This window comes from Phyllopteryx taeniolatus, chromosome 6 (genome assembly GCF_024500385.1).
Source record: "Phyllopteryx taeniolatus isolate TA_2022b chromosome 6, UOR_Ptae_1.2, whole genome shotgun sequence".
NCBI lineage: Eukaryota > Metazoa > Chordata > Actinopteri > Syngnathiformes > Syngnathidae > Phyllopteryx > Phyllopteryx taeniolatus.
This window is the reverse complement of record NC_084507.1, coordinates 1,766,011-1,791,090: the sequence shown is the minus strand read 5'-3', so window position 1 is coordinate 1,791,090 and position 25,080 is coordinate 1,766,011. Positions and strand designations below refer to the sequence as shown.

General features: G+C 44.6%; 1 protein-coding gene across 2 annotated transcripts; it reads left to right on the top strand.

Moving 5' to 3' along the window:
* The first annotated feature begins 3,946 nt into the window (after positions 1–3,946).
* On the top strand, positions 3,947–23,745 carry LOC133479971 (melanocortin receptor 5-like). 2 transcript variants are annotated; one of them, XM_061777552.1, is made up of 6 exons: positions 3,947–4,086; positions 13,794–13,982; positions 14,366–14,472; positions 18,931–19,119; positions 22,526–22,914; positions 23,000–23,112. In XM_061777552.1, coding segments are annotated over exons 2-6 (825 nt in total). In that variant the 5' UTR covers positions 3,947–4,086; positions 13,794–13,844; the 3' UTR covers positions 23,002–23,112. The 2 variants fall into 2 exon arrangements, with proteins under 2 accessions (XP_061633536.1, XP_061633535.1); XM_061777551.1 differs by having other exon boundaries at positions 22,526–23,745.
* Positions 23,746–25,080: the final 1,335 nt, after the last annotated feature.

Here is a 25,080-nt window from a genome sequence, read left to right as displayed (position 1 = left end):
AGATTTTTAGGTAGAGAGAAATTGGTGTGAGGTCACTGATGATGATTGGATGTATTTTGGAGGTAATTCTTTGAGCTGCCGAATTGTTTGATAGAAAAAAAAACCTTGCGAAAGAGCGGTGAACTCACGAGAAAAATGTGTATTCTCTTTTTGTTTTTGTTTTTAGCCTCCATACGTCAACAAGTCCAAAGTCATCCATATACTGCTCTAATATATTGGCCCATTGTGGTTGATTGCTATTTTTGAGATTTGAGCGATCTGTAAAGGGATTTAACGTATGGTTAAAATCCCCTCCCATGGTAATTGTAGAATTGGCTGACAAGTTAAGCAAGTGTGAAAATAGCATGTGAAAAAAGGCTGACTCATCTTTATTAGGAGCGTATACAGTGACAATTGTGTAAAGGTTGTTAAATATTGTAGCCTGTATGTATATATGTATCGACCTTCTGGATCCGTTACTGTACTATTTATTGTAAAAAAGACTACTTTTTTTTATGAACTAGTATTGAGACTCCTCTTTGTCTGCTGTTATAAAAAGCCAAGATAGCCTGAGTGAAATTAGAGTCAATGAGGCATTTTTCTTCTGATTCAATAAAGTCTGTTTCTTGTAATAGGAGGCGGTATGTTTGAAATTTAGTGATATGATCCATAATGTTAATTCTCTTTGCCAATGCCATTGACATTCCATGGCACAAAAGTTAAGTGTGACATATAATGGGTGCGTGTATAGTAATTTTAAATAGATTGGGTACTATGTATTCTTTGTTGTTGTTTTTTAGGCAGTTTTTCAGAAATTTTATTGTATTGTGTTGATAAATTATATTTAAAGAGGGTGATAAGGATGATATATTTAAGTATAGCAATGCCAGGGTACATAGATGTGTAGCAAACAAAGAACATAGAAAACAAACATTTGTGATAAGGGTATAATATGGTGTGTGGTAGTTTTTTGTAGTCCACAAGGAGAGTTTTGTGAGAATTGTGTGTTTAGCGTGTGTGGGAACAAGTAGAGCAGGAAAACAGGCAGAAAGGAGTGAAAATTCATCCTGGTGGCATGCGTGATTCTGTTCTTTTGTTTGCGTAAGCAAAACTGGAAGGAATGTAACAAAATACAACAAGCTTTTGACAATTAATAATGACAACAGATCAGAAGAAGTGCTTATCTCGAAGAGCCAGGGCATGACGTTGCCATCATGAAACAGTTTAAATTTTCTTTTAAATTTTTATGTACCGTATTTTCACGACCATAAGGCGCACTTAAAAGTCTTAAATTTTTTCCGAAATGGACAGGGCGCCTTATAATGCCTTATGTGTGCACCGTGTTCCAACATCTATAAATGTTGTTGTGTGATGAGCGCACCGCTTGACTTTTTATTTTTTTTATTTTTTTATTTTTAGCATTTCCTGCCGACACGCTGGCTGCACAGAGGGAAAGTGGACGTGGCTGGGGACAGGGGAGGGTGAAAGAGACGCTTACGAAGCACAGTTAAAACTGCAAGCTATCAGTTACATGGAGAAACATGGGAATCGAGCAGCCGCGAGAGAATTCAAGATCCAGATTCAACGAATCCATGGTTCGCAGGTGGAGGAAGCAGGAAAACGAGCTTTGCCAAGTCAAGAAGATGAAGCTGAGTTTCCGCGGGAAAAAAAGAAAAACAAAACGCAGATACCCCCTGCTTGAGCCGTCACCTTATCATGGTGGAGGGGTTTTTGTGTCCCAATGATCCTAGGAGATAAGTTGTCTGGGGCTTTATGCCCCTGGCAGGGTCACCCATGGCAAACAGGTCCTAGGTGAGGGACCAGACAAAGCACAGCTCAAGACCCCTCTGGAGCCAGGCCTAGAGGTGGGGCTCGAAGGCGAGTGCCTGGTGGCCGGGCCTGCACCCATGGGGCCCGGCAAGGCACAGCCCGAAAGGGTAACGTGGGTCCCCCTTCCCATGGGCTCACCACCTGTGGGAGAGCCCATAGGGGTTGGGTGCAGTGCGAGCTGGGCGGTGGCCGAAGTCAGGGAACTTGGCGATCCGATCCCCGGCTACAGAAGCTGGCTTGTGGTCGTGTCATCGGACTTGCAGCCGCATGTCTTGGACACTCGGGTGAAGAGAGGGGCGGAGCTGTCAACTGATCACCACCTGGTGGTGAGTTGGCTCCGATGGTGGGGGAAGATGCCGGTCCGACGTGGCAGGCCCAAACGAATTGTGAGGGTCTGCTGGGAACGTCTGGCGGAATCCCCTGTCAGAAGGAGTTTCATTCCCACCTCCGACCGAACTTTTCTCATGTTCCGGGGGAGGCGGAAGACATCGAGTCCGAGTGGACCATGTTCCTCGCCTCCATTGCTGAGGCGGCCGACCGGAGCTGTGGCTGTAAGGTGGTTGGTGCCTGTCGTGGCGGCAATCCCCGAACCCGTTGGTGGACACCAACGGTGAGGGATGCCGTCAAGCTGAAGAAGGAGTCCTATCGAACCTTTTTGGCCTGTGGGATTCCTGAGGCAGCTGATGGGTACCGGCTGGCCAAGCGGAATGCAGCTTTGGTGGTCGCTGAAGCAAAAACTCGGGCATGGGAGGAGTTCGGTGAGGCCATGGAGAAAGGCTTCCGGACAGCTTCGAGGAAATTCTGGTCCACCATCTCAGGAGGGGGAAGCAGTGCACCCTCAACACTGTGTATAGTGGGGATGGAGCGCTGCTGACCTCGACTCGGGACGTTGTGAGCCGGTGGGGAGAATACTTCGAAGACCTCCTCCACGTCTCTGAGGCGGGTTCTCCTATTTCTGTGGTTGAGGTCACCGAGGTGGTTAAAAAGCTCCTCGTTGGCAAGGCCCTGGGCGTGGATGAGATTCGAGCGGAGTTCCTAAAGGCTCTGGATGTTGTGTGGCTGTCCTGGTTGACACGGCTCTGCAACATCGCATGTACATCGGGAACAGTCCCTCTGGATTGGCAAACTGGGGTGGCTTTTGAAGAAAGGGTGTGTTCCAACTACAGGGGGATCACACTTCTCAGCCTCCCTGGTAAGGTCTATTAAGTGGTAGTGCTCCCGGACGCCTCCCTGGGGAGATGTTCTGGGCACGTCCCAACGGGAGGAGACCCCAGGGACGACCCAGGACATGCTGGAGAGAGGGATGGAAAGAGGGAGTAAGAGAGAGAGAAGGAAAGAGAGAGAGCACTAACATTTTATGGCAGTGTAAGCACACTGCAGTGTGTATGGAAATAAATGTCACTTTTGTTTGTTTTGGTATCAGAGATGGATTAGTGAGTAGTTGTTCACAGAAAACAAATCTGATAAAACATTTATTGAGCGGCAGTATGTGCCCCCCTTTGCTGACACCGACTCTGCAGCTGGGCCTGGCAGGGGGCCACAAAGGTGTTCCGAAGCTGCTGAAGGGTGTCCAAGTGTCATCCGTCATGAAATCATCCATTAGCACGTGACAGGCTGGGAGGTAACGTCAATGGCAGCCTGTGCACTGAAACACAGTGCGCCTTTGAGCCTCCAAGACTGAGTAGCCCCTTCCTTCCACAAGACCCTCACAGATGTTATAAGACCGTGTCATAAGACTTGAATACGGACACACACAAAAAATAAAATTTCGCCAAAATCCAACACCGCAAAACGTTTCGGGCAAACAGGGCTGCCATGCAACAATGAAATCGACGGGCATCATGGCAAGCACAATGTCAAGTTTACCCATCCCACCCCCCAGTATTGTTTCATAACCACCCCATTTTGTCCACTGTGGCCTGAAATGGCAACATAGTGTAAACGAAGCGTAACCCCTCATCAGAACAGTCTCCCCTGTGCTCCAAGTGAAGTCTTCAAGCTCCTCACACACAACAGTATATAGCAAACAATAAGTAAGATGTCTATAGCTGGCTTTTACAACCAACTGTGAAGTCATGGGTTTCCTGACATCACAAAACACACAAGCTCTCGCTCACATAATCAAAGGAGGGTTGGTGGTTGACGAACCCTCCCATCTCTCTTTCTCTCTAAAACCCTCACCGCGTAGCATGCTCACTCTGATGGATCGTGAATCCGCTATCCAATCAGTCCACTAAAACACTAAAGAGAAGATTTAAGTCACTGCTACTGCAAGAGGTGAGTCCTTCATCTGTGTTCATCTGCAGCATACTCAAAATAGCGACTCAGAATACTGTATATCGATTGGTCAAAACTCACCTGAACAGCGTGTGATCTGGATTAGACATTGTGTGATTACCCAAACCTGGACTAAAGTACAGGGCACAAAGTGTTGTTGAATTCAGTTTATTTACTGTTTGTAGATCAGGAAGGTGGTGGTGAAATTAATTCAGAGTAACCTCAGCATCACAAATGATGCATCTTTTGTCTTTGTGAGCAGAAGCTCAAAAACAATTCTAATGTCTGTTCGGTAAAAAAAAGAACAACAACAACAACAAAAGAGATTCCTTTAGTATGCAATAGCTTCAATCGGTGTAAAAGTGTTGGCAATTGTCTTTTTTTAAATCACTGCAGAAATCGAGGTTCATCACGTTAAAAACATGCTTTAACCCTTTTAGCACCATAATAATAGAGATATTTATTAGTTTCACAGCTTTCAGGGGAAGTTTGAATGATTAAAATTGCATGAAGTAGCGAGGAGTTAGGGTAACTTGAAATACACATGCGCCGCAGTGTCACTGGTGATCCCCTTCGTTTTAAAAGGAATGGAAATGGAGGATGGAAAGTTAAACATATTGTTCTGTTTAGCCAAAAATGAAAGGAAATGTTTCTTTGCCTTTTTTAGACCTTTTTCTGAACTGCAGAATTTTTTTATTTTTTTTTTAAACTGGCCAGTTAATCCAGAACTGCATACACCACCGATACTACAAATCCCAGAAATCATTTCATCAGCTGTTATGCTCTCACCCACCTCTTGGTAGTGTCACTCAGAGAAGTTCATGTCCGGACAATTATTTTGTATCATGATTAAGTCATAATTTAATAACACATAATCAACTGTGCACAATGCAGAATTGTAACATGTACTGGTGTGTGTGTGTGTGTGTGTGTGTGTGTGCGTGTGTGTACGTGTCTGTAATTCTACATTTTTGTATCATTCTGTGAATATTTTATGTCAAAACATCAGCATAAGCAATGAATGCGCACTGAAAACTGATCTGCATCAGAGAAATCTGTCGATGCAATGTGCTGTAACCATCACTAAATAATGTGCATCACACGATGCGAGAGAGATACGTTTTCCATCATAGACCCAAGGTTGAGTCATGCTAAATATATACTGTAACAATGGAAAATGGATGGATACATGGATGGTTGTTGTTAACATAATTTGATGATAAGGGTCACTAGTCCGAATCCCGGCTACGACTGTTCGCGTGTCGAAGTGTCCTTGGGCAAGACATCCATCCATCCATTTTCTGAGCCGCTTATCCTCACAAGGGTTGCGGGAGTGCTGGAGCCTATCCCAGCTATCTTCGGCCAGGAGGTGGGGTACACCCTAAACTGGTGGCCAGCCAATCGCAGGGCACACATAAACAGACAACCATTCGCACGCACATTCACACCTACTGGCAATTTAGAGTCTTCAATTAACCTACCATGCTCCCAGTGGGCCTGGCAGCGCCTTGCATGGCAGCAGTCGCCCATTGGTGTATGAATGTGGGTGTGAGTGGGTGAATGTGAGGCTTTGTGAAGCGCTTTCGGCACTGTGATGGTATCGATAAAGCGCTATAAAAGTGCAGTCCATTTACTGTGGGTACGGAAAGTATTCAGACCCTGACACTGTCAAGCAAGACAGTCACAAGTTTGTGCAGTTCCTTTTCTTGTCTTTCAGCACTTGATACAGTGGGTACGGAAAGTAGTCAGACCCCCTTAAATTTTTCACTCTTTGTTATATTACAGCCATTTGCTAAAATCATTTAAGTTCATATTTTTTTCTCATTAATGTACACACAGCACCCCAAAATGAACGGAATTGTTGAATTTTTTGCAGATTTATTAAAAAAGAAAAACTAAAATATCACACAGCCATAAGTATTCAGACCTTTTGCTCAGTATTTAGTAGAAGCACCCTTTTGAGCTAATACAGCCATGAGTCTTTTTGGGAACGATTCAACAAGTTTTTCACACCTGGATTTGGGGATCCTCTGCCATTCCTCCTTGCAGATCCTCTGCAGTTCTGTCAGGTTGGATGGTGAACGTTGGTGGGCAGCCATTTTCAGGTCTCTCCAGAGATGCTCAATTGGGTTTAAGTCACGGCTCTGGGTGGGCCATTGAAGAACAGTCACAGAGTTGTTCTGAAGCCACTTCTTCGTTATTTTAGCTGTGTGCTTAGGGTCATTGTCTTGTTGGAAGGTGAACCTTCGGCCCAGTCTGAGGTCCTGAGCACTCTGGAGAAGTTTTTCGTCCAGGATATCCCTGTACTTGGCCGCATTCATCTTTCCTTCGATTGGAACCAGTCGTCCTGTCCCTGCAGCCGAAAAACACCCCCACAGCATGATGCTGCCACCACCGTTCTTCACTGTTGGGACTGTATTGGACAGGTGATGAGCACTGCCTGGTTTTCTCCACACATACCGCTAAGAATTAAGGCCAAAAAGTTCTATCTTGGTCTCATCAGACCAGAGAATCTTATTTCTTACAATCTTGGAGTCCTTCAGGTGTTTTTTTTTTAGCAAACTCCATGCGGGCTTTCCTGTGCCTTGAACTGAGGAGAGGCTTCCGTCGGCCCACTCTGCCATGAAGCCCCGACTGGTGGAGGGCTGCAGTGATGGTTGACTTTCTAGAACTTTCTCCCATCTCCCGACTGCATCTCTGGAGCTCTGTCACAATGATCTTTGAGTTCTTCTTTACCTTTTTCACCAAGGCTCTTCTCCCCTGATTGCTCAGTTTGGCGGGACGGCCAGCTCTAGGAAGGGTTCTGGTCATCCCAAACGTCTTCCATTAAAGGATTATGGAGGTCACTCTTAGGAACCTTAAGTGCAGCAGAAATTTTTTGTAACCATGGCCAGATCTGTGCCTTGCCACAATTCTGTCTCTGAGCTCCTCAGGCAGTTCCTTTGACCTCATGATTCTCATTTGCTTTGACATGCACTGTGAGCTGTAAGGTCTTATATAGACAGGTGTGTGGCTTTCCTCGTCAAGTCCAATCAGTATAATCAAACACAGATGGACTCCAATGAAGGTGTAGAACCATCTCAAGGATGATTAGAAGAAATGGACAGCACCCAAGTTGAATATATGATTGTCACAGAAAAGGGTCTGAATACTTATGGCTGTATGATATTTCCGTTTTTTTTTTTTTTTTTAAATAAATCTGCAAAAATGTAAACAATTCTGTTTTTTTCCGTCAATATGGTGTGCTGTGTGTACATTGATGAGGAAAACAATGAACTTAAATGATTTTAGCAAATGGCTGCAATATAACAGAGAGTGAAAAATTTAAGGGGGTCTGACTACTTTCCGTACCCACTGTACCATGTGCTGAAAGACAAGAAAATGAACTGCACATACTTGTGACTGTCTTGCTTGACAGTGTCATTGTCATTACACACCCTGGAATGGTCACCTGTCAATCACAGGGAACACACAGACAAAGAACCATTCACACTCACATTCACACCCATGGACGCTTTAGTCTTTAATTAATCTAACATGCACGTTTTTATAATGTGGGAGGAAGCTGACGAACCTCGAGAAGACATGCGCAAGCATTGGGAGATTATGCAAATTTGATATCCACATTTGATGGCTGGAACAGAGAGTTAAATGTTGAACCTCAGTACGTGAAGCTGACATGCTAACCACCTTACAATATATTCAATGGAGGGAAAATAAATATTTATATTTATGTATGCTTTAGAAGCATATTTAGAAAACATTTTTTCCTCTTGAATTTCATTAATTATTTTGGATCTGTACAAATAAACTGCCAAGAAGAGCAAAGTATGAGCACCTTCATTGCTTAAAATAACATTATGCAATGCTCTTTCTTTGTATAAAAAAAAGGAGGAGATGCTTTTCATTGGAAAGTGTTACGATGCTTAACTATTTGTGTCTGCTTCATAAGAAGGAAACCGTCACCTGACGCTGCTGCAGGGTCGACTTCACAAGTCATGAGTTAGGAAAGGGTGGTAATTTCCCTGCAGGAAAGATTCAAATATGTCATTGCTGAGAAACAGGATGCGGACACACAGGGTTTCTTTTACAAGCCACTGTATATTATCTTTATACACCACCTCAGTGAGTTTAAAAATAAAACAACCAAGATGGCATAATTGTGCACTTGCATCTTTAACTTCTAGAGGTTTCACCAAAAACCTAATTAACATTTAAGAATAACAACCCTTTTACCTAGAACCTCCATTTTAACGGGCTCACTGTTGCCCTTGTTGCAGGGGTGTAAAACTTTTCATCACAGGCTCATCGTTGTCATGGTTGCCCTCAAGTGGCAGTTACAACGGTGAAACCACATAATCACAAGGGGCATACTATATGCCAAAATTTGCGGTTCTGTACCTTGGTTTCAAAGTCATGGTTCGGTTCACATTTGGTTAATTGAAGGAACAAAATATAAAACAAACTGTTCATGTTTTGTGTAAACTGGAACAGGTTTAATGACATTAAAGTGAAATATCAACAGCTTAAATATTTTAATTTTAGGAAATTACAATGTGACTTTTATAGTTTCTAGTCTTCTTTTTCAGAAATGAAGGATGCAGACAAGGGCAACAGTAACAGTTTGAACAGTGTGAATTAACATGCTATAAGAACACTAAGATAGTAATGTCAGTTATTGCTTTGGCTCCATTGGAGGAGCCCGACCGAGGCACTTTAAATCCTGCGCGGGAAGTTGTGCTTGTACAACGCTGCTGTTTTTTCATGCCACACTGATATTAAAATTTTGTAATGCAGCCCTACGGGGGGCACAAGCCAGTGCAAACTGTAAGCCGGTCCCAAGCCCGGATAAATGCAAAGGGTTGCATCAGAAAGGGCATCTGGCTTAAAACAAATATGAGCGTTCATCTAAAAAATTCCATACCGGATCGGTCGTGGCCCAGGTTAACAACCTCCGCCCTGGCACCGTTAACCTGCAGGCCACTGGTGGAAATTCAGCTGCTGTGGGTCGAAGACGAAGGAAAGGTAGAAAGCGGGTTCTTAGGCAGAAAAAGAAGAGGAAGCACAGAGCCTAGAATTGAATGTGGGCACTTTGAATGTTGGGACTATGACAGAAAAATCTCAGGAGTTGGTTGACATCAAAATCAGAATCAGAATCAGAATCATCTTTATTTGCCAAGTATGTCCAAAAAACACACAAGGAATTTGTGTCCGGTAGTTGGAGCCGCTCTAGTACGACAACAGACAGTCAATTAACAGAGAACACTTTTGAGACATAAAGACATTGACAAAAAACAGTCACTGAGCAATAAAGTAAAATAGTTATCTGGCAATGCCGGTACATTATTTTTTTTGGGACATTTGTGCAAAAGATGCAGAGTCCTCTAGCCCTTAGAGCAGTTCGAATGACGAATATTGCAATAGTCCGGTGCAATGACCATTGTGCAAAGACTTCAAGGAGTATATGCAGTTTAAAGTGACGAGTAGCGCGATAATCTGGGACAATGTTGATTGTGCAAATGTTGCAGATACTCCTCAATCAGTGTGCAAATGGAGCAGATGGTACTCTGGCGTGAGTGGCTAGTATTGCTCAACAACAGATATGCAAATAGTGCAGCGTGGCGACACTAATACAGTGAGTGCACGAGTAATATATAATTGGCCCCACAGAAATGTGACAACGAACTCATGTCAAAAAGTTAGTTTAGTTAGTTCTGACAGCGTGCAAGTCCTCAAGGGTGGGTAGGGGGGTACCGACAATCCTTTCAGCAGTTTTGATTGTGCGTTGCAGTCGGAGTTTGTCCTTTTTTGTAGCAGCACCAAACCAGACTGTGATGGAAGAACACAGGACTGATTTGATGCCCGCTGTGTAGAACTGCCTCAGTAGCTCCTGTGGCAGGCCGTGCTTTCTCAGAAGCCGCAGGAAGTACATCCTCTGCTGGGCCTTTTTGAGGACGGAGTTGATGTTGGTCGCCCACTTGTGTGACCAGGTGGAAAGGCAGTAAGGCTAGAAGTTTAGGGGCAGGCTTTAAATTATTTTACCATGGTGTAGATCGAAAGCGAAATGGAGTAGGGGTTATTTTAAAGGAAGAGTTAGCTAAGAATGTCTTGGAGCGGAAAAGAGTATCAGATGGATTGATGAGGCTGAAACTTGAAATTGAGGGTGTTATGTATTATATGATTAGCAGCTATGCCACACAGGTAGGATGTGACCTAGAGGTGAAAGAGAAATCCTGGAAGGAGCTAGACGAAGCAGTTCTGAGCATCCCAGACAGAGAGAGAGTCGTGATTGGTGCAGATTGTAATGGACATGTTGGTGAAGGAAATAGGGGTGATGAAGAAGTGATGGGTAAGTACGGCATCCAGGAAAGGAACTTGGGGGGACAGATGGTGGTAGACTTTGGAAAAAGGATGGAAGTTGTAGAGAACACTTTTTTTCAGAAGAGGCAGGAACATAGGGTGACCTACAAGAGCGGAGGTAGAAGCACGCAGGTGAATTACATCTTGTGCAGACGATGTAATTTGAAGGAGGTTACTGACTGTAAGGTAATGGTACGGGACAGTGTGGCTCGACAGCATAGGATGGTGGTGTGTAAGATGACTCTGGTGGTGGGGATGAAGCTTAAGAAGACAAAGGCAGAGCAGAGAACCATTTGGTGGAAGCTGAGAAAGGAAGAGTGTTGTGCGGCTTTTCGACAAGTGATGAGACAGACTCTCGGTGGACAGGAGGAGTAGCCGTGGCCCAATGGTTAAGATCATTGCCTGCCACCGTGGGGGACCTAGGTTCAAGACCCCGACTGGACCATCCGCCAACATCCCCCGGACTCAAGGCTGTGGTGTCCTTGAGCAAGACACTGATACCCCGAAATGCTCCCCGGGCGCTTCAGCTGCCCCCTGCTCCAGTGTGTTCCACTAACATTTGTATGTGTTCACTGTGATGAGTTAAATGCAGAGAAAAAGTTTCGTGTGCATGCATGGATGTTCATGAGAATAAAAGGTGATTCTTCTTCTTCTTCTTCTTACAGAAGACTGGACCACTACAGCCAAGGTGATCAGATAGACAGGCAGCAGAGTACTTGGTGTATCTTCTGGCAGGAAAGGAGAGAAGGAGACTTGTTGGTGGAACCTCACAGTACAGGAAATCATACAAGGAAAGAAGAAGTGGGACACTGAGAGGACTGAGGAGAAGAGAAAGGATTACATTGAGATGCGACATAGGGCGAAGGTAGAGGTGGCAACGGCTAAACAAGAGGCTTTTGATCACATGTATGCCAGGTTGGACACTAAAGAAGGAGAAAAGGATCAATACAGGTTGGCCAGACAGAGGGACAGAGATGGGAAGGATGTGCAGCAGGTTAGGGTGATTAAGGATATAGATGGGAATGTGTTGATGCAAGTAGTGTGCTGGATAGATGGAAAGAATACTTTGAGGAGTTGATGAATGAGGAAAATGAGAAGGAAGGAACATTAGACAAGGCAAGTGTGGTGGACCAGGAAGTAGCAATGATTAGTCGGGGGGAGTTATAAATGCACTAAAGAGGATGAAAAATGAAAAAGCAGTTGGTCCTGATGACATTCCTGTGGAGGTATGGAAGCATCTAGGAGAGGTGGCTGTGGAGTTTTTGCCCAGGTTGTTGAACAGAATTCTAGTGGGTGAGAAGATGCCTGAGGGATGGAGGAAAAGTGTGCTTGTGCATATTTTTAAGAACAAGGGTGATGTGCAGAGCTGTGGGAACCATAGAGTAATAAAGTCGATGAGCCACACAATGAACTTATGGGAAAGAGTAGTGGAGGCTTGACTCAGGACAGAAGTGAGTATTTGCGAGCAACAGTATGGTTTCATGCCTAGAAAGAGTACCACAGATGCATTATTTGCCTTGAGGATGTTGATGGAAAAGTACAGAGAAGGTCAGAAGGAGCTACACTGTGTCTTTGTGGATCTGGAGAAAGCCTATGACAGAGTACCCAGAGAGGAACTGTGGTACTGCATGCGAAGTCTGGAGTGGCAGAGAAGTTTGTTAGAATAATACAAGACATGTATGAGGGCAGCAGAACAGCAATGAGGTGTGCTGTATGTGTGACAGAGGAGTTCAAGGTGGAGGTGGGATGCATCAGGGATCAGCCCTGAGCCCCTTCTTGTTTGCAGTGGTGATGGATAGGCTGACAGATGAGGTTAGACTGGAATCCCCATGGGCCATGATGTTTGCAGATGACATGATCTGCAGTGAAAGCAGGTGGAGGAACAGTTAGAAAGATGGAGGCATGCACTGGAAAGGAGATGAATGAAGATTAGCCGAAGTAAAATGAATGTGTGTTCTGTAAATTGACTGTCTGTTGTCATACTAGAGCAGCTCCAACTACCGGAGACAAATTCCTTGTGTGTTTTTTGGACATACTTGACAAATAAAGATGATTCTGATTCTGATGTGCATGAATGAGAGGGGTGGTGGGGGAAGAGTGAGGCTACAGGGAGAAGAGCTAGCAAGGGTGGAGGACTTTAAATACTTGGGGTCAACAGTCCACAGCAATGGTGAGTGTGGTTAGGAAGTGAAGAAACGGGTCCAAGCAGGTTTGAACAGGTGGAGGAAGGTGTCAGGTGTGTTATGTGACAGAAGAGTCTCTGCTAGGATGAAGGGCAAAGTTTATAAAACAGTGGTGAGGCCAACCATGATGTACGGATTAGAGACAGTGGCACTGAAGAGACAACAGGAAGCAGAGCTGGAGGTGGCAGAAATGAAGATGTTGAGGTTCGCTCTTGGAGTGACCAGGTTGGATAAAATTATGAGCTCATCAGAGGGACAGCCAAGGTTTGATGTTTTGGAGACAAAGTTAGAGAAAGGAGACTTTGATGGTTTGGACACGTCCCGAGGAGAGATGATGAGTATAGAAGGATGATGAGGATGGAGCTGCCAGGCAAGAGAGTTAGAGGAAGACCAAAGAGAAGCTTGATGGATGTCGTGAGGGAAGACATGAGGGCAGTTGGTGTTAGAGAGGAGGATGCAGGAGATAAGCATACATGGAAAAGGATAACACGCTGTGGCCACCCCTAACGGGACAAGCCGAAAGGAAAAGAAGAAGACTGATATTCAAATTTTGTGTGTGGTCGTTTCAAATGAGTTAACACGTTTAATGTTCTGTCAAAAGCATGTTGCTAGCAATGACATTAGCTAGCCAAAAGCTGAGCTGCATCAAATTTCATAATTCCCCTCACATTTGATTGTTATCATTTTAACTAGTTTTAAATGGAAGCCAAGGAAAATTTGTGGCCAGCTTTTGCGCATCTCATAAAATGTGGAGGGCCAAATCCTGCCTGCAGGCCTTGTGTATGCTTTTGGCTTGAGATCTCGGCACTGACTTGGCCCATGGCAGAATATTCCAGTCCGACACCTTCAAAACGTCTTGAATCGCTTGCATTAAATTCATTGCTGAAGTAGATGATTGCATATATTTTTCTTTGGAAAAGAAAATAAAAACTCAGTAATATTCTGGGGAAGCGTGTCTGTATCTATTCTGGCTATAATGAATCAGTGTGAATGATGTGCAGTTAGAAGAAATACTGTAAAGCTACAGTATTGTTTAGTTTTATGGCTCATCAAATGTGTTGGTAGTTTTAAATCAGTGTTTTTCACTTCAATCTACAGCAGAGAAAATGTGCAATTTCACATTGTACTTGAAATAACACTAAGACATTTACTGTCTTCTGCCAGCCTGCAATAAAATGCCATTCCGACTTGAGCAACAGTGATTTGGATCAGAACATGTCTCTTGGGTCCTCCAACAAAGAGGAGATGTTCACGGGTAACTCCACTTTGCCGTACCTCTCCAACTTCAGCCTGGCAGACAAGGCTGGGACAAGCAAACCTGTAGCATGTGAGCAGCTCCACATCGCTGTGGAGGTAAGTCCCTCTATTTTCGTAGACAGATAATCTGTGGCGCGGCGCAGATCCTGGCAGATTTTGATTTGGGGGTCTGAATGTCTCCTTGCATGCCCGCATGTGTGTTATCTGGTTCTGTGTGTGGTGTGCAATACAAAATATACAGCGGAATTCTAAATTGAATTTCCCATTGAGGGTTTATAATAGGCATAAAACTTTTTTTTTTAATGAGTCACAAGACTGTTTGAATGGTACATTTAAAGCTGATTTTTTTTTAAACACATGCTGTCTGTGAGGTCATAAATTTAAGCAGAGGCATCATAAATCCACTGGGAAAAACCTTTTAAGATCAGCATGCTTCAATTTGCGCTATTTCTCTCTCTCTCTCTCTCTCTCTCTCCCAGGTCTTTCTGACCTTGGGGATCATCTCCTTATTAGAGAATATCCTGGTTATTACAGCCATAGTAAAGAACAAAAACCTTCATTCACCCATGTACTTCTTCATCTGCAGGTAAGGGCTCAACTTCCAAAAGTTACACAGATCAACCATATCATTATGGCCACTTGCACAAAGAGCCAATACAAAATGTATTTAAAAAAAAATTCTACTGCTATAAATAATAGTCCGTTTTGATTGAGTTTTTTTTTGTTTCTTTTACCTTTATTTATCCAGGTAAGGCAATTGAGATCAGATACTCAATTGCATTTCTCATTTGTGATTATTAACATGGATGGAGTAATAATTTTGCACAGTAGATTTAAAATTAATACCTCTCTGATATCCATCCATCCATTTTCTGAGCCGCTTATCCTCACAAGGGTCGCGGGAACCTCTCTGATATTGTTAATGAAATGTTGGTTATTATTATCTTTTTAAAGGAAGAGTAGTTTAGTTTGTCTCCAACAAATTGGGCTTACTATGACTACAGCTTGGCATACATTGTATCATTTAGTTGTTTTTGAATTTTTTTTTTCATTATTATTTTTTAAAAATGGTACGTTAAAGCGCACTGACACTAGGAACACTGCGAACCACAACTTCACTGCTAATCTGTATGTTCCACTTATGAACCTGATGGTGGTGGTAATTCACTTTTATTACTGCTGGCCAACTATCAGAAAAATCAAGAATATGGTTCCGCAATGCTAACAACAAAGCAATGTGTTTGCTTTGTCATTGATCCAACGGCACATACAAGGAGGTCAGACACTGCTATCAGTGACACATGATCCAGATACTGCATTTTCACTTTTCGAAGTGTGCTGGCTTAGTTTTTGAAGGATTTACATAGGAAGCAAAATGCTATGGAAAGGAAGATGAGTCACGTAAATTGTTAATGGTAACTAATAATTTCCATTTTTCTGAGTTTTTACTCTGGGCCTGTTTGTTTACATGAGACCGCTTTTAGATGAACAACAACTTTCGACACCGCAGAGGGAGATTTTAATGAGTGTCTGAAAAGGGAGAGTTTGTTTGTTCGTTTTATCATCTTTTATCCTTGGGATATTTGGACAAAACCATGTCATAGACACCTGGGAACTGATTTAAATGGTGAAAAAATGCATAACAAGTCTTTAAGAACTCTTTTGACTCCCACTCACATTTTTTTACAATCTTTCCATAAACATATTTAAGACAATTCTCATAATCATATTGTTGAATCAGGCCTATTGTTCCCATCAAAATACTGAAAAACACATTTTCTAAACTGTAGTATGAAGATGTGCACATGCGCAAGTACACCACATTTATTCGTATTATAATGAGCTAGATCTATAGGAAGCGTCCTTTTACTGTCTACTATCTACTATCAGAGACACATCACTCTCATACATCAAATTAATAACCAAAATATACACCGAATACAAATATAGTATTTGTTAAAAAATATGGTTTGGGATAAGATCAGGAGGACAGATACAGTATGAAAGTTATGCTGTCTTCAAGAGTTTTTTCCAATCTGTTTGAATAAATCATTATTTTTAAAATGTGTGTAAATCATTCATTCATTTTCCAAACCGCTTATCCTCACAAGGGTCGCAGGCGTGCTGGAGCCTATCCCAGCTGACTCTGGGCAAGAGGCGGGGTACACCCTGAACTGGTCGCCAGCCAATCGCAGGGAACATAAACAAACAACCATTCGCAATCACAGTCACTCCTACGGGCAATTTAGAGTTCTTCAGTTAACCTACGATGCCTGTTTTTGGGATGTGGGAGGAAACCGGAGTACCCAAAGAAAACCCACGCAGGCACGGGGAAAACATGCAAACTCCACACAAGCGAGGCCGGATTTGAACCCGGGCCCTCAGAACTGTGAGGCAGATGTGCTAACCAGTCATACACCCTGCCGCCAGAATTTCGTTTCCATTTTTGAAAAGAAAAAGATTGCCATCAGCCCCCCTTCACCCAGCAACAAATATCCATCAGAGACACACACACAGACACATATACCCAACACCCCAAGCACCTGCTGCCAGTTGTTTTTTGGCGAGGGGCCTTACAACCTTTGTGTGCCCTGGGCAGCAATAGACCAAATTTTTTCATGCAAGAATGTGGCATTCCTAGTCGATGTTTCATTGAAATACAAGTAAATTGATGAATAAGAAATCACATGTACGTACTGTAAGCATTTGCAGCCTTTGATGTGAAGTTCAAACCAAGAGTCAAAGGAATTGTCTCCAGGCACAGATCTGGGGAAGGATACATAATAATACATCAACAGTCCACCAATCAGGCTTGTATGTTAGAGGGGCCAGACAGAAGCCCCTCCTTAGTAAAAATCACAGCACCCTGCACCCGGCAGCCGTGGCCCAATGGTTAAGATCATCGCCTGCCACCGTGGGGGACCTAGGTTCAAAACCCCGACTGGACTATCCGTCAACATCCCCCGGACACACGGCTGTGGTGTCCTTGAGCAAGACACTGATAGCCCGAAATGCTCCCCGGGCGCTTCAGCTGCCCCCTGCTCCAGTGTGTTCCACTAACTTGTGTATGTGTTCACTGTGATGGGTTAAATGCAGAGAACAAATTTCATGTGCATGCATGCATGCATGTTCATGACAATAAAAGATGATTCTTCTTCTTCTTCCATTTTGCCCAGAGGCACCGGAATGACTCTCAGACCATGACAAACACAATACTGCAGAGCCAAAGATTGAACTCTTTGCTGTGAATGCTAGCTGTCAATATTTGGTGGAAACGTCACTTGGCCAATAACCACCCTCCTGTGAAGCATGGTGGTGGCAGCATCATGCTGAGGGGAATGTTTTTCAGCAGCAGGAACTGGGAGTCGCCGGCACGGTGGCCGACTGGTTGGCAGATCTGCCTCACACTTCTGAGGACAGGGGTTCAAATCCATCCTCGCCTGTGTGGAGTTTGCATGTTCTCCCCGTGCCTGCGTGGGTTTTCTCCGGGTACTCCGGTTTCTTCCCACATGCCAAAAACATGCATGGTAGGTTAATTGAAGACTCTACGTTGCCCGTCGGTGTGAATGTGAGTGACAATGGTTGTTTGTTTATATGTGCCCTGCGATTGGCTGGAGACCAGTTCAGAGTGTACCCGCCTCTCGCCCAAAGTCAGCTGGGATAGGCTCCAGCACACCTGCAAACCTAGTGAGGATAAACGGTACGGAAAATGAATGAATGAATGAAAAGGAACTGGGAGTCCGAATTGGGGGAAAGATGAATGCAGCAATGTACAACTGAGAAATACCAGATACAAACCTGCTCCAGATCTATCTAGATTCTTCTCTACAAGTCTCACCAAGGCTCTTCTCCCCCAAATGCTCATTTCGCTCGAGGAAGAGTTCTGGTCGTCCTAAATGTTTTCCATATAAGGATTATGGAGGCTACTCTGCTGTTAGGAAGCCTAAGTGCAGCAGAAATTCTTTTGTAACCTTGGCCAGATCTGGGCTTTGGCACAATTCTGTCTCTGAGCTCTTCTGGCAGTTCCTTCGACCTCACGATTCTCATTTGCTCTGAAATGCACTATAAGCTGTAAGTTCTTATATAGGCAGGTGTATGCCGTTCTCAATCAACTCCAGTCAATACCATTAAACAGAGATGGACTTCAATGAAGGTTTAGAAACATCTCAGGGATGATCAGAAGAAATGGACAGCTGTTGACTTAAATGTACTTTACAATTGTCACAGCAAATACTTGTGGGCATGTGATGTTTCAGTTTTGCTTATTAAATAAATCTGCAAAAAAATATTCAACAATTCTGTTTTTTTTATTGTCAATATGGGGTGCTGTGAGGAAAATGATTTTAGCAAATGGGTGCTATGTGCCCTGCGATTGGCTGGCGACCAGTTCAGGGTGTACCCCGCCTCCCGCCCAGAAATAGCTGGGATAGGCTCCAGCAGCCCGCAACCCGAGTGAGGATAAGCGGTAAAAGAACATGGATGGATGGATGGTGCACTATAACAGAGGGTAAATATTTTTGGGGGGTATTCAGCCACACTGACATTTGAAATGGTAATTCAACGGAAATCTTAAAAGTGACTTGAAGCTAGCTAATATGGCATAACGGTGGAAGAGGCAAAAAAGGAGGCACACAAAAACCCCTTGTAATGTACCAAGCTAAGCACGTTATTTCTCAACAGAAAAAAAAAATCATACATCTTGGGAGTTTGTATTCCCAGAAAGTTGAGTTGCCCAAGAAATGTTTCATAAAACCCTCCATTGTGAGGGCAGCCTGAAAGTGCTGTGATTCAGAAGTAAGAATTTAACTCTGGATTTTCTAGCATGACCGTAAAATGTCTTTCTGTAGAGAAAAAAAATGTCAAAGCAATCCATATGCTACGCTAAATTTTAAATAATTAAGTGATTAGGGAACTGATCATGTCCGTAAAGACGAACTATGAAAATAATTAAGTGTATTTTCTTAACATACAAAGGGAGGCATGTCTCACTTTCTAATGAATTGCACTTTCATCATTAAGGTAATGAACTGTCTTGCTTTTGCAGTTTGGCAGTAGCTGACATGTTAGTGAGTGTGTCCAATGCCTGGGAAACTGTCGTCATTTACCTGCTCAACAACAGACAGCTGGTGGTGGAGGAGCACTTCATTCGCCACATGGACAACATTTTTGATTCCATGATTTGCATCTCTGTGGTCGCATCAATGTGCAGTCTAGTGGCCATCGCTGTGGACAGGTAATAAACATCATAAACTTCTACTTCAGCAAACAGAAGAAAAAAATATGGCATTTAGCAGTTTTGGTTGTATTGTGTGTGGTGTGCTCCAATAGTCTCAACACACAATACCATAGACATAAAGAGTCTCTTCCACTGGCGATCTGGGAAAAAGTCCTCCAAGACAGAATTTTTGTGTGATCACATGTGATCTCACCAGAGGAGAAACACGTCTTGGTATGCACGGAAGGTTAAATTCCCTTCCACCTCACAATTCACCACATCTTGACTCGGCTTCAACAACACACATGATTTTTGGTCGTAAATATTGAATGTGTTCAATAGTCAAGATTGTCTTCTACAACCTGTTTCAGACCCTAAAAGCAGGACAAATCCACTCTTAACACACACCAGACCTAAGGATACTCTTATAGGATAATCTTATAAGACAAAAGATACTCTCGTGTTTGACGCGCTTGGTCGGGGAGGGGCAAAATCGAGACAAAAACAGCCTAATTGTCTTTATGTGTGTACTGGGCCTAACTGACTAACCAGCTATGTTCTCTATGTCACTCACTAGGCCACACCCCTTAAAGGCACACATACAACACCACCATTGTTGTGACTTTTGCCTTCCATCCATCTATCCATTTTCTACCGCTTATCCGAGGTCTGGTCGTGGGGGCAGTAGCTTTAGCAGGGACGCCCAGACTTCCCTCTCCCCAGCCACTTCCTTCAGCTGTTCCGATGGGATCCCGAGGCGTTCCCAGGCCACCGAGAGACATAGTCTCTCCAGCGTGTCCTGGGTCGTCCCCAGGGTCTCCTCCCGGTGGAGCGTGCCCGGGCAGGCGTCCGGGAGGCATCCGAATCAGATGCCCCAGTCACCTCATGTGGCTCCTCTCGATGTGGAGGAGCAGCGACTCTACTCGGAGATCCTCCCGGATTACCGAGCTTCTCACCCTATCTCTAAGGGAGAGCCTGGAGACCCTGCGGAGGAAACTCATTTCGGCCGCTTGTATCCGGGATCTCTGCAGACGCTGCACCGATCCGCCTGTCGATCTCCCGTTCCATTCTTCCCTCACTCATGAACAAGACCCCAAGATACTTGAACTCCTCCACTTGGGGCAGGATCACATCCCCGACCCGGAGAGGGCACGCCACGCTTTTCCGACTGAGGACCATGGTCTCAGATTTGGAGGTGCTGTTCTCATCCCAGCCGCTTCACACTTGGCTGTGAACCGCTCCAGTGAGAATTGGAGATCACGGCTTGATTATGCCGGCAGAACCACATCCTCTGCAAAAAGCAGAGATGCAATTCTGAGGCCATCAAATTGGACCCCCTCTACGCCTCGGCTGCGCCTAGATATTTTGTCCATAAAAGTTATGAACAGAATCGGTGACAAAGGGCTGCCTTGGCGGAGTCCAACCCTTACTGGAAACGAGTCCGACTTACTGCCGGCAATCTGGACCAAGCTCTGACACCGGTCGTACAGGGACCGAATAGTACATATCAGGGGGTTCGGTACCCCATACTCCTGAAGCACCCCCCCACAGGACTCCCCGAGGGACACGTGTCGAACGCCTTCTCCAAGTCCACAAAACACATGTAGACTGGTTGGGCGAACTCCCATGCACCCTCGAGGACCCTGCCGAGGGTGTAGAGCTGGTCCACTGTTCCACGGACAGAACGAAAACCACACTGCTCCTCCTGAATCTGAGATTTGACTTCCCGACGGACCCTCCTCTCCAACACCCCTGAATAGACCTTACCAGGGAGGCTGAGGAGTGTGTTCCCTCTGGAGTTGGAACACACCCTCCGGTCCACCTTCTTAAAAGGGGGACGACCACCTCGGTCTGCCAATCCAATCTGCACTGTCCCCGATGTCCACGCGATGTTGCAGACGCGTGTCAACCAGGACAACCCCACAACATTCAGAGCCTTTAGGAACTCCGGGCAAATCTCATCCACCCCCGGGGCCCTGCCACCCATTCCCACTATACACAGTGTTGGTGGTGCACTGCTTTCCCCTCCTGAGACGCCGGATGGTGGACCAGAATTTCCTCGAAGCCGTCCGGAAGTCTTTTTCCTTGGCCTCACCGAACTCCTCCTATGCCCAGTTTTTGCCTCACCGACCACCAAAGCTGCAGGAGTCCCACAGGGCAAAAGACCCGATAGAACTCCTTCTTCAGCTTGACGGCATCCCAACGGGTTCGGGGATTGCCCCCACGACAGGCACCAACCACCTTACAGCCACAGCTCCGGTCGGCTGCCTCAGCAATGGAGGCACGGAACATGTCCCCCGCCTCTCCCGAGATGTGGGTGAAGTTCTGATGGAGGTGGGAGTTGAAACTCCTTCTGACAGGGGATTCTGCCAGACGTTCCCAACAAACCCTTACAATAAACCCGGCATCTTCCCCCACCATCTTCCCCCACCATCGGAGCCAACTCACCACCAGGTGGTGATCAGTTGACAGCTCCGCCCCTCTCTTCACCCGAGTATCCAAGACATATGGTCGCAAGTCCGATGACATGACCACAAAGTCGATCATCGAATTGCGACCTAGGATGTCCTGGTGGCAAGTGCACGTGTGGACACCCTTATGCTATGATGGACAATCCAATAACAGAACACCGCTCAGGTTCTGATCGGGGGGGGGGGTGTTCCTCCCAATCACGGCCTTCCAGGTCTCACTGTCTTTGCCCACGTGAGCGTTGAAGTCCCCCAGCAGAACGAGTCCCCAGCGGGAGCGCTCGCCAGCACCCCTTGCAAGGACTCCAAAAAGGGTGGGTACTCTGGAATGCTGTTTGGTGCATAGGCACAAACTACAGTCAGGACCCGTTCCACCACCCGAAGGCGGAGGGAGGCTACCGTCTTGTCCACCGGGATGAACCGCAATGTACAGGCGCCGAGTCGGGGGGCAATAAGTATACCCACACCTGCTCGGCGCCTGTCACCGTGGGCAACTCCAGAGTGGAAGAGAGTCCAATCCCTCTCGAGAGGACTGGTACCAGAGCCCAAGCTGTGTGATGAGGCGAGCCCGACTATATCAAGTCAGAACTTCTTGACCTCACACACCAGCTTGGGCTCCTTCCCTGCCAGAGAGGTGACATTCCACGTCCCTAGAGCCAGCTTCTGTATCGCCAAGGTCCCTGCCTTCGGCCACCGCCCAGCTCACACTGCACCCGACCCCTATGGCCCCTCCCACAGGTGGTGAGCCCATGGGAAGGGGGACCCACGTTACGCATTCGAGCTGTCCAAGGGTCCCGTTGATGCATTCATTCAAAATTAAGAAAAGTAAGAAAATGTAATCAAAGGTAATTCATTACATTACTTCAAGTAAAAGTAATCATGCTGAAAAGTGTTACTTCCCAAATCATTAAGTAACATGAACATCGTGTTGTTGTTTTTGTTGTTGTTATCTGCAGGTATATTACTATTTTCTATGCACTGAGATACCACAACATCATAACGGTGCGGCGAGCTGGCTGCGTCATTGGGGGAATCTGGACCTTCTGCACAGGCTGTGGGATTATCTTTATTATCTACTCCGATACCACGTCTGTCATCATCTGTCTTGTGGCCATGTTCTTCAGCATGCTGCTCATAATGGCATCCCTTTACAGCCACATGTTCATGCTGGCCCGTTCACATGTCAAGCGCATTGCTGCCCTGTCAGGTTACAACACCATCCATCAGCAGACCAGCATGAAGGGCGCCATCACACTGACCATTCTCCTTGGGATCTTCATCGTCTGCTGGGCTCCCTTCTTCCTCCATCTCATCCTTATGATATCCTGTCCACGGAACCTCTACTGTGGGTGCTTCATGTCCCACTTTAACATGTACCTAATCCTCATCATGTGCAATTCTGTCATTGACCCATTGATCTATGCCTTCAGGAGTCAGGAGATGAAGAAAACCTTTAAGGAGTTATTTTGTTGTTTTAACCTTAGGAATTGCTACACTAGCATATGTGCTCTGACTGGAAAGTGCTGAACAACAAAAAGTGAAAAGTGAAAAGAAATTTGACACTGGAACTTTTTAAAAAGCCATTATGTAGAATTAGATTGACTGTATGACACACAGCAGCACGGTGGGCGACTGGTTAGCACAGTTCTAAGGCCCCGCCTGTGTGGAGTTTGCATGTTCTCCTCGTGCCTACGTGGGTTTTCTCTGGGCACTCCGGTTTCCTCCCACATCCCAAAAACATGCATGGTAGGTTGATTGAAGACTCTCAATTGCCCGTAGGTGCGAATGCGAGTGCGAATGGTTGTTTGCTTATATGTGCCCTGCGATTGGCTGGCGACCAGTTCAGGGTGTACCCTGCCTCCTGCCCTATGATAGCTGGGATAGGCTCCAGCACGCCCGCGACCTGCGTGAGGATAAGGCGGTACAGAAAATGTAAAGATGGATGGATGGATGACACACACTACAGTTACATGACCTTATAGAAAATCAAACTGTTGCATCAGAGGAACTAAAACAGTATACTCAGGGCATGTAAACTAGTTGAATGAAATGATAATAAATCAAAAGCCTTATGATTATGCACCTGAATAAAGAGGTTAGATTGTTCACCAACTCTATTTTTGGGTGGTAAAGAGGGGGGCAAATATGTAATAAACTGTGCATGTAATGACCACAACAGTGTTGTTTGAAAGATCCATTTGTTGAGATTCACTGTTTCATTTTTCCCAGACAGATCCATGGTTTGTAAACACTTAAACAATATCATGATAACATAGAAATAAAAATGTATGTTATCTCGATTTTAAAAGAACTTGATTGTTGACAATATGGTAGAAACCACCAAGATTCTTAAAGGTACAAACAGATAAGATGCCGGTGTAATTACCATAAAAATATAGGAATGTTAACTGAAGTAGTTCTGAATGTTCAAAGTGATGATGATAAATAAGCTACAGAGAATCACGCGAACAAGGCATCATATTGTCAGAAGAACCACAGGACATGTTGTTGTAGACACTCAGAAATTCCATCTGGAGTCACATGTATTGCGAAAGAGAAGTGTATAATCAGTTAATAGCAGTGTGTTTAAAAAGTGAGTAAAGGGCAAAATCCTTATTAGCTGTTATTTCCATTTACGCAAATGCACTGGGAACACTACACATTCAATTCTAAATCAAAACATGAGAAAAAAAGTACCTTCCTTTGCAGAAAGTGAGGGGAATGAAATATGCTATTAGAAAAATGACCATTTTGCATTCCTGTGAATCTTGAAAAAATATTTTGTTGTTCAACTACTGTTTCTGAAACTGCTTCGGATCTGTGTCGGCATGAAGTTGACCCCCTCTGGCACCTACTATTCCAGCCCAGGGTTATTGGTCTACATTCCACAATACCCCTTGAGTTGGTTAAAAAAAAAAAAAACAACCACAACATTCCAACACCATTAACCAGCCTAATATTCCTTTGTCTTTACTTTTCAATAAATACATAGCAACAATTTGTCCTCATATTTGAATTTGAAATAGATAATGCCGTGTTCCTAATTCGTGTTTGTATTTGGAAATACAAGCAATTAAAAGAATTTTGACTAGTGGTGCATTTGGTACCTGAGCGTTCAGTGGGGACTTACCAGACACGTGCACACACCTAATATGGTGCTCAAGCACATACCCTTTTTCCCTAGTCGAAAAAAAATACCTTATTGCTGCAGCACATTTTCCCCCTCATCATTCATATATTTAAAAAGAAGAAACCCTCTCTGTCATCAATGCCACCCAAAGTGTTTTGATATTTGAGGGGCATTTATTTGAATACTTGGGAGAATTGTACATATGTCCCGCCTCAATTTATTTGGAGTCAATCAGAGGCACTTCAAATGGTGGTACGTGTGGGCTGACCCCCACTTAACATGAGTTAAAACGTGATTGCTTAATTTTATTACAGCAACATCCCCATTTATATGAGGGTGTGTGCACTTGTGCCACCATGTTATCTCAGTTGTTTATTTTTA